The sequence below is a fragment of the Sander vitreus genome, chromosome 14 (genome assembly GCF_031162955.1).
Source record: "Sander vitreus isolate 19-12246 chromosome 14, sanVit1, whole genome shotgun sequence".
NCBI classification, from domain to species: domain Eukaryota; kingdom Metazoa; phylum Chordata; class Actinopteri; order Perciformes; family Percidae; genus Sander; species Sander vitreus.
The window spans coordinates 30,478,580-30,488,968 of record NC_135868.1 but is presented as its reverse complement, the minus strand read 5'-3'; the positions used below and the strand labels follow the sequence as shown (position 1 = coordinate 30,488,968).

At 45.4% G+C, this 10,389-nt stretch overlaps 1 protein-coding gene across 1 annotated transcript; it reads left to right on the top strand.

Moving 5' to 3' along the window:
• The first annotated feature begins 222 nt into the window (after positions 1 to 222).
• On the top strand, positions 223 to 4,144 carry txnipa (thioredoxin interacting protein a). Its single transcript, XM_078267347.1, has 6 exons — positions 223 to 602; positions 1,123 to 1,198; positions 1,315 to 1,462; positions 1,575 to 1,934; positions 2,036 to 2,338; positions 2,448 to 4,144. Exons 1-6 carry the CDS (start codon positions 347 to 349, stop codon positions 2,493 to 2,495), a joined length of 1,191 nt encoding a protein of 396 aa, XP_078123473.1. The 5' UTR covers positions 223 to 346; the 3' UTR covers positions 2,496 to 4,144.
• Positions 4,145 to 10,389: the final 6,245 nt, after the last annotated feature.

Here is a 10,389-nt window from a genome sequence, read left to right as displayed (position 1 = left end):
TCCTGCTCTCTGGCTCCGCCTTCAGCTTCCTGTGCACACATCTGCTGAGCATGCTCTACGTTACCCCAGCCACGCGGTGTCCACGCGTCGGTTTCGGGCGCCCATTGGCTAGAGCTGACACAAACAAAGATTTTCCACCAATGGGAGCAGTGTGCACGCGCTGAGCCATGCTGTTCACTCCGGCTGCTCATGTCTCGCTGAGGCTCGACACATAAAACCAGCCGTGTTCTCTTTGTTGACAGCAGAGTGAAGTGGAAACTTGTGCCTCCGCTAACGACCAATCGCTTCTCAGCGGCGGAATAGCAGCAGTTCATATATCGCTGTTGGATATCCTAAATAAGCAGTCATGGTGGCTATGGCAAAGAGAGTGAAAATCTTTCAAATAATCTTTTCGGACCCCAGCAAGACTTTTTACTGCGGCGGGGACAAGGTGTCTGGCCGGATACAAGTGGAAGTGAACGAAGTGACGCGTGTGTCCGCAGTTAAGGTTCTGGCTCTGGGCCGCGCCAAGGTGGAGTACGCTAAAGGCAAGCAGCGGTGCCGACAGGAGGCCGAGTACCTCAGACATGAAGAGGTACTGGTACTGGACGACCAGCCCACAGGTACGGTTACTATCTTACATATCATCCTCTGCAGTCACATGTCACCTCGGATAAGATAAACCAGCAGCACCACACAGGATAATACAGATACATAGAGAAAGTAAAAGAATATGAGTTAACGTAATGTAATGTAACAATAGAATAGAAATAAAAGTAGAAAAACTATACAAGAACATATGGGGACAAAATTGTAGAGTAAAGTGAAAGTAGAAGTGATTCATTAACCAGATTTGTCAGTGTAATATGAATGAATTGCTAGCCAAGCGTAACACTTACTGTCCTGGTCTCATCCTTTCAGTGGTTTTAGCCTATTGCCCCCTGTGTGAGTCATTAGCGTTGAGGGTTGACTCCCCTGGAACTCCCCTGGTTTCACCTTGTCAGAGCAGACTAGAGGGGTTCTCCTGGAGTTGATGTTTCCCATGTTGAATCAAACCGCTGTCACTGTCATCCAGCCACAAGAGACAGTAGTCAAGCCCAGTCAAGACAACATGTTTAACTATGTTTAATTTGATCTTTCCAGACTCTGATGGATCAGTCGTCTTGAGGCCTGGCAACAAATATGAGTACATCTTTGGATTTGAGCTCCCCCAGCAAGGGTAAGGCAGTGTTTCTTACTTAAAATAATAGTCCATCCTCTCTGGATGTGTGGCTCTTCATTGAGTACTTTGTAGACTACTTTTGGCTTTAATTTTCTTCACGCATGTTCTCACAGGCAGCTGGTGTCATCATATAAGGGGAAGTTTGGCTATGTCCAGTACTATGTGAAGGCCCTGATGGAGAGGCCACAGCAGCCCACCTTTGAGTGTAGGAAAGCCTTTGAAGTGGAGGAGCCCCTGGATGTCAACACCCCAGACCTGCTGGTGAGCTCTTTTGTGTCCATTTGTTATGTAATTATGATAACTAGCATAAATAGCATGACTTTGACATGGAGTCTCCAGATGAGTTAAGTCTTACCTTCCTGCATCTCCTCAGTCTCCCTCAGGTGGCATGAAGGAGAAGAAAGTCACCTGCATGTTCATCCCTGATGGCCAGGTGTCACTGAATGCAAAAATTGACCGCCGTGGCTTCTGTGAAGGCGAAGACATCTGCATCAACGCAAAGTTTGAGAACACCTGCTCTCGCATTGTGGTGCCCAAGGCCGCCATCATCGCCAAACACACTTACCAGGCCAACGGCCGCACCAAGGTATTCCGCCAGAAGTTGTCTTCGGTGCGCGGCAACCACATAATCTCCGGCATGTGTGACGCCTGGCAAGGAAAGACCATCAGGGTGCCAAAGATCAAACCCTCTATGCTGGGCTGCAACATAATCCGTGTGGAGTACGCTCTAATGGTAAGCCTTCAGTTGCTGCATGTGGCCAGAGATTTTTGGCTGTTAACATTTTGAGAATTGAAAATTGGTGTTAATGTATGTGTTCATGATCCTTCTGCCAGATTTACATCCACATCCCTGGTAGTGAGAAGCTGATACTGGAGCTGCCTCTGGTCATTGGTACTGCTGGTCTGGGCAGCCGCAGCAACAGTGTAAGCAGCCAGGAGGGTTCGGTCAGCAACTCCTCCCAGAGCTGGGTGTCCCTCAGGATGTCCTCTGAGCCTTCCAGCTACTGTGACCTCACCCGCGACTGCCGCCTGGACCAGCCCCTCACACCGCTCCTGGACGACGTTGACGGTGACGATAGCCCCATCTTCATGAACGCTTCAGCCTTTCAGTTCCCGCCAACAACGAAATACACTGAGGTAGGTGTTTCACCTAGTTATTACAATATTGGGCATAACCCTCTCTGTCAAACTGATAAGAAATTACCTTTGCTGGTAGTCTATCTAATAAAACTATATTTCTTTCCAGGCTGAGGAGGAGTACCATGGCAACGCTCGCATGCTGCCGGTCTGCTGAAGTCCAGCAGGGATTCTACAACTGTGGTCCAGCTCTCAGGGACCATTCATCTTAAGCACTTGAAAAGGAGCAGAAGGTCCAAACTCCAGAGAAGATGTGTTGGATTCAGAAGTATAGCCAGGACGTGGAAATGGACAGAAAGAGGCTTGCCTGCTCTGTCTGCTGTCTTCACCGCGCTTCATCACTTACGCTGATCTAGAGTCTTCCACCTGGTGTCCTTCAGGTCATGGACACAGAGGCTGTGGCGCTCTACATTTCTGAATAAGCTGTCCCTTCCAGAGACTCAAACTTTTAGGGTCTCACTGTCCATTCACAGACACTTTATGACTTAGTTTTTGGGGCCAAGCATTGTATGAGTCAGACCTTAGCCAGCTGTGACATCTTGCTTTTTTGGGGTTTGTCTTTTCTCCATAATGCAGTGTTTCCCACGGAATTAGAGTGTATTTGTGGTAGTGGCACTGAAAAAAGTTGTGAAAAAAAAAAATTCCTTTGATATATTTTTTGCATTCTGATTTGTTTTTCAAATGAGGGGTTTTATTTACATGTAATCTGAAGAGAACGTCAGTCGCCTGGACCCTACAACCCACTGCTCTAAAGCCTGGCATCACCACACAGCTAGCATATGGTCATTCTTCCACGAGTTCACCTGGAAGTCCCAAACACCACGTATGTTAAGTCTGTTTCTCTCTGCCGTTGTTTTTTGACGTAGAAAAACAACGGCAGAGAGAAACGGACTTACTTACAGTCTGGGAGTTTCAGGTGAACTTGTGAAAGCTGTTGTCACAGATGTATGGTAAAGTCAGAGGCTTACTGCAGTAAAGCAGTCAAAGTGTGCACGGTTAGGAGGCGGCCTCTGGGCTATTCAGACGGGTCCCAATGTAAACACAGAGAGAGAGAGAGGGAGAGGGAAACAGAAGGGCTGAGCGAATCAATGCGCTGCACGCAGCTCTGCAATAAAATCAGATATTACCCATTTTAAAAAGTGAAGAAAGACACAGTAAATATCTGGCAGTCAACGTTTATATCGTGGTGGGCCGCCACAACTAAATTAATGTAAGGGAAACACTGTAATGCTTTGTCATTCCTGTCAAACCTATTTTTGGGGGATTTCCCTTGAGGAATCATCCTTTTTGTTGAGTCCATAATCTTCCTCAGATGCTAATAGAACATCAAGCATCTTCCATATTTTCTTTTGCACCAGTGTTTAAAAAAAGAAGAGGTTTGTTCCTATATTTTATTGCACTTTTTGATTGATGCATTTTGCTCTACTACTGCCTCAAAGAGTTTTTGTTTGTTATGTTTTGTTTGATGATGGAGAGTGAATTTTCTCCTGGTAAAACAGTCTAAACTTGTTGGAACCTCACCTTGATTTCCAAATCCCAGCTTGGTGATTGGCTGGGACATGATCCAAACAACAAACACGCTCTGATAACGTGGAGCGCACCTGAACGCCTGTGAGGATAATCGTATCTGAGCTGCAGTTGTCATAGACAACATTTCATTGTGGTGGTTTCACAACTTCAAAAGAAAATCACTGTTAAAGACTGATTTGTGATGAAGTAAGTTTGCAATGCGTCCTTGATACTTAAAAGTATTTTTTGTATGAAATCCTTTGGGTTACTTTTTTATTAAAGAAATGTTGAAAAATATCCAGCGTGTCTGCTCTTTCGTGTGTAACTGTGGTTTCAGATCAGCCAAAGATCCAGATATGCCAAATATCAAATATTGTATAACCTGATGTGCACCCCCATGAATTTGGTGCTGCTCACTCTCTCCACAGCAGCACCGTTGATGGTCAGTGGGGGTTTAGGGGTGGGACCTCTCCAGAAATCAATAACCACTTCCTTGTTCTTGTCAACATTCAGGAAGAGGTTATTTCCGCTGCACTACGTGATCAGTTGGCTGACTTCCTGCCAAACTTTACGATGTAGTTGCTGCTGAAGGATGGAGCGCAGTCATGGGTCAGCAGCGTGAAGTGCAGGGGGCTGAGCACACAACCTTGGGGGGCCCCCCATGCTCAGAATGATGGTTCTTGATGTTCTGCTGCCGACTCATACTGCCTGAGGCCTCTCACTAAGAAAGTCCAGCAGCCAGTTACATAGTGAAGTGCTGAGCACAGCTGGTCCAGTTTGCTGATCAGCTGCTGAGGGATGATGGTGTTGAAAGCTGAACTAAAGTCTATGAACAGCATTCTGACGTATACGTTTTTAGTATTCAGGTGGGTGAGTGCTGGGTGAAGAGCAGAACTGATTGCATCCTCGGTGGATCTGTTACATTGGTATGCAAACTGGTCCAGGGTGGGGGGGGGGGGAGGATTTTATGTGAGCCATGTGATTTTATGACTAGCCATTCAAAGCACTTCATGATGATGGGGGTCAGTGCAACGGGGCGATAGTCATTGAAAGTGGATGGAAAGGGCTTCTTTGGAACAGGTATGATGGTGGTGGCTTTGAAACACTACGGCACGACAGCCTAACTCAGATAAGCGTTGAAGATGTCCGTGAAGACATCTTTGACCTCCTCTGCACAGTCCTTCAGTACACGACCAGGGATGTTGTCTGGACCTGCAGCCTTGCGGGTGTTGATCTTGGAGAGGGTTCTCTTCACGCTGGCTGCAGTCAGGCACAGAGCCTGGTCGTGGGGAGGGGAGGTAGTTTTCTGTGGGGCATGCTTTTGCGTGCTACAAACCTGGCAAAGAATCTGTTGAGGTCAGTAATAGAAATGTAAATGATGACCCTTGTTGGAGATGTGAAAAGAATTGTGCCTCTGGTAAAAGTTAGAAATGACAAGTCTCTGGCAGTCCACTGCTATATTCACTTTCACCAAAACCTGTTTCACCTGTCACTGTCAAGTCCAAAGTCAGTCAGAAAGCAGTTTAAAACTGAAAAATTCTGTAAAGAAAACACATGTGTCATATCAAATATACATTTGCATACTGGAAAGGGTCTAAGAATACTAAATTGTCAGTAGGCTGTGTAATTTGTTTCATACATATCTGTACAGTGGATACAATCAACACCATTGTAGCAACTACTGAGGAAATAAAAAGCAAAACATTATTACTATGAAAGATGGGTGAATAAAGATACTAGTTAGAAATCATTTTGCAGAGGTTTTCAGTAAGATGCCAAAACGATAATTACTTCTGTAATATTAGAGCTAGTAGATTGGGCCTTGTAACCTGTCAGGGGGCACAATGGCACCCTCCAAGACACACAAGCAGTAAGATTGAACCATTGAGAGAGAGGAGCATACCGTAGAATAGTGCCAGCCAGTATTCCTGTTGTGGGGCGTGCAGCCAGAGGCTTTTTGATTTTCAAAGTACGTTCTCGGCCCTGTGCTTCTGACGTCTGGTAACTGCTGAGAGCAACAGATAAGGGTACTGTTTATCTCTGTGACAGGGGCTGTTGCTGTAGGCTGGAGGGCTGCTTCACAGCCCAAGAATGAGGAAAGTTAGTATGGATATTTATGGTCCCCGGAGACCATGACGTTTACTGAGCACATTCCCGCTCCCCAGAGGATGAACCCCCAGGGTAAAATATACATTTGCATACTAGGGGTCTAAGAATACTACATTTTTATATTCTATTTATATTTTTTCTCTTTTATATTTTATATTCATATATATTTATACTAAGTTTGATGCATTCTCTGCATAAAACACGCTTTACATGGTTACGGGTTACACAGTTTGTTTAAATTTAATATAATCCTGCAGTACAGGGTAGCACAACGAAATGCAAGTTGTAGTCCCTTTATGCTACACAAGAAAAGAAAAGAAAAGAAAAACTATTATGTATGATGGAGTAAGGAGGAGTTGAGGAGTCTCACAGCCTGAGGAAAGAAGCTGTTCTGCAGTCTGGTGGTATGACAGCAGACACTTCTGTATCTCTTGCCAGACAGCAGCAGGATGAACAGATTGTTGCTGGGTGGGTAATGATTTTATGTATCTTTTGGACTTTGAGCAGGCACCTAACCTCACCAGTATCACTGATGCTCGGTAGATGGGTACCAATGATGTTCTGGGCGGTTTTAATCACCCTCTGCAGAGCCCTCCTGTCCTGGGCCGTGCACAAACAACGCCAGTTTGTAATGTTTCCAGTCAGGATGCTTTCTATTGCTCCTCTATAAAAGTTGACAGAACTTCGTTCTTCGTTCCGTCTTACAGCACCCCTCCAGACGTTTTAAAATATGTAAAATATGTTTTCCCACATAAAAAATGAAAAAGGAGTCTGTTTAATTAAAGTAAGTTTAATTAGCATCTGTTTATGTTGTTTGTTAGCATGTAACTGACACCAAATGAGTCGTGAGTCGTACAATACTACCGATAACGTACAGGAGCTACACCTTGCTTCTCCTCTGATACCCCTCGTATTCCTGTAGCATTACGCTAAGGATATTTGTTTCTTACTTATGTGACATATGAAACCCTGGCTGACTGAACCTGTGTTGTTGAGGTTGTCATTGGTACACTGTAGTTCCGAAGCGGAAATGCTCGGCTCAGTTGGTTGCTTATTTTGCTCATGATGTTTTGTAGCATACAAAACCATATTGACATGCTAACAAGGTTAACATTTTGATTTTGAGTTTCCATAAGAAATCCAGAAGTTTCTGAGCTTTCTTTACCAGTGTGGAGATGTGACAGTGTTTCCCATACATAGGTAGTCCAATCTCCACTTCACTCTCCAATCAACGATGTATTTTGATAGGGCAGCCTCCAGCCCCTCACGGTACGCCCATAGGAATGTTTCCACAACACACTTTCAGGAAGGAGGTTTAACAAACTCTGAGTTGATTTATAACATTCCCATGAACCTCAAACTGTTCACTTGCTCTACCTCAGCTGCACTGATGTAGACTGGCGTACCATCATGTCACGGTACCAGCATGTTGCATGCCTCGCTCTGTCCTCAGACTGTGATTGGCTGAGGCAGCGAGACACACACACACACACACACACACACACACACACACACACACACACACACACACACACACACACACACACACACACACACACACACACACACACACACACACACACACACACACACACACACACACACACACACATACACATACATACACACAGCCTCTGAACTGAGTTCCTCATCCTCCAAGTCCATTGTGCTTACATAGCAGGTCTGGTCATGTGTTTGAGGTTAACTATGATACAAAGTATGCTGCTGGTAAACATCAAGTGAAGTTCCGATTAACATGAGGAGGCACTCTTACAAAAAAAATAGGATAATGTCTTACATTATTATGTTCTGGAATAACCCAGGTAGAATAATGCTTACAACCATGCAGCATCCATTTGTATCATGTATATTTTTTTGTATACTTGAAACTCATGCTGCCATTTAGTGAGATGAAGTAACTTAATGTAAGTGAACACATTTCACAACCATCTCAGAAGTTAGGAGATCAAGACATGGACTCAGTCAGTGTCTTACGTAAAATCATGACAGTTCAATGAATATCACTAAAAAGGCTGAAAGAAGCACTATTACCTTGCTCGCATATTTCCCCAGCATGCTGATGCATGCGTGCTGATCAGTGTTGTAATGTAACAAAGTACAAATACTATTTCAGATCACTTGTGTCCTGATACATGAGAAGTGTTATTATTACCTTATTCAAGTGAAAATCACATATGATTACAAAATCTGGATTGTGGTCGAGCTGGATAATTCTTTTCTAATCGTGTTTCACAGCAGTATGCTACACCATGTAACCAAAAGTAGGGCAGAGTTCATACAGATCATGTTGGATTATGAAACAACTCTAACTTTATGGTATCATGAACATGAAATAAGTCATTTGTCACATTGCCATTACTTCTCTGAATTTTTACAAGTTTCCCCACTACTCTTGATCTTCACTTCATCCATCCAGAAAAACAAACTCCTCTCTTCATGAGAGAAAACCAGCAGAGCACCCATTGGCTGGGACCTGCTGCCATGTGTTGATTGGCTGAAATCCTTGTGCATGCATGGGGCATGCAGGGAGATCATGTCTGCATCCCCTACAGGAAGTCTGTTTTTTTTATAGTGCTGCTGCTCCTTGGGTTCACACAGGAGGGACTTTCTGCTCAATGCTGCTGAGGCTACTTTCACTTTTGGAATTCCAGTGTGGTTTCTGTGAAAGGCGGGTCATTATGTCCTTAACTGGTTCTGCTACACATCTGTCTCTATAGAATTACATCTGTTACCTCTTTTTGTTTTCATACTCATGGTAAAGTTACTTTTACTTTGAGAGAGTAAATATCAACAGCACATGGTCATAAAGCTAGTGTGGGAACAGCTAGCAGGTTCTTGTCTGAGGACTTCAGGCACAGGCTGTTAAAGTGCTCATATTATGCTTTTTGGCTTTTCCCCTTTCCTTTATTGTGTTATATATCTTTTGTGCATGTTATAGGTTTACAAAGTGAAAAAGCCCAAAGTCCACCCCAAAGGGACTTACCATCTCCAACAGAAAACACTGTTCACAAACTGCTCCAAACAGCTCTATTGTAGTCCAGCCTTTACTTCAGAGACAAACGTGGTCACTTTGGAACACACGTTATAATGCTCGCCTAGCTGCTAGCATGGCACGCCCTCATACTCTGCTTCTGACTGGCTAGTAGTCCTTACCTAGGTACTGTCAGGGCACGCCCTCATACTCTTCTTCTGACTGGCTAGTAGTCCTTACCTAGGTACTGTCAGGGCACGCCCTCATACTCTGCTTCTGACTGGCTAGTAGTCCTTACCTAGGTACTGTCAGGGCACGCCCTCATACTCTGCTTCTGACTGGCTAGTAGTCCTTACCTAGGTACTGTCAGGGCACGCCCTCATACTCTGCTTCTGACTGGCTAGTAGTCCTTACCTAGGTACTGTCAGGGCACGCCCTCATACTCTGCTTCTGACTGGCTAGTAGTCCTTACCTAGGTACTGTCAGGGCACGCCCTCATACTCTGCTTCTGACTGGCTAGTAGTCCTTACCTAGGTACTGTCAGGGCACGCCCTCATACTCTGCTTCTGACTGGCTAGTAGTCCTTACCTAGGTACTGTCAGGGCACGCCCTCATACTCTGCTTCTGACTGGCTAGTAGTCCTTACCTAGGTACTGTCAGGGCACGCCCTCATACTCTGCTTCTGACTGGCTAGTAGTCCTTACCTAGGTACTGTCAGGGCACGCCCTCATACTCTGCTTCTGACTGGCTAGTAGTCCTTACCTAGGTACTGTCAGGGACACGCCCTCATACTCTGCTTCTGACTGGCTAGTAGTCCTTACCTAGGTACTGTCAGGGCACGCCCTCATACTCTGCTTCTGACTGGCTAGTAGTCCTTACCTAGGTACTGTCAGGGCACGCCCTCATACTCTGCTTCTGACTGGCTAGTAGTCCTTACCTAGGTACTGTCAGGGCACGCCCTCATACTCTGCTTCTGACTGGCTAGTAGTCCTTACCTAGGTACTGTCAGGGACACGCCCTCATACTCTGCTTCTGACTGGCTAGTAGTCCTTACCTAGGTACTGTCAGGGCACGCCCTCATACTCTGCTTCTGACTGGCTAGTAGTCCTTACCTAGGTACTGTCAGGGCACGCCCTCATACTCTGCTTCTGACTGGCTAGTAGTCCTTACCTAGGTACTGTCAGGGCACGCCCTCATACTCTGCTTCTGACTGGCTAGTAGTCCTTACCTAGGTACTGTCAGGGCACGCCCTCATACTCTGCTTCTGACTGGCTAGTAGTCCTTACCTAGGTACTGTCAGGGCACGCCCTCATACTCTGCTTCTGACTGGCTAGTAGTCCTTACCTAGGTACTGTCAGGGCACGCCCTCATACTCTGCTTCTGACTGGCTAGTAGTCCTTACCTAGGGTACTGTCAGGGCACGCCCTCATACTCTGCTTCT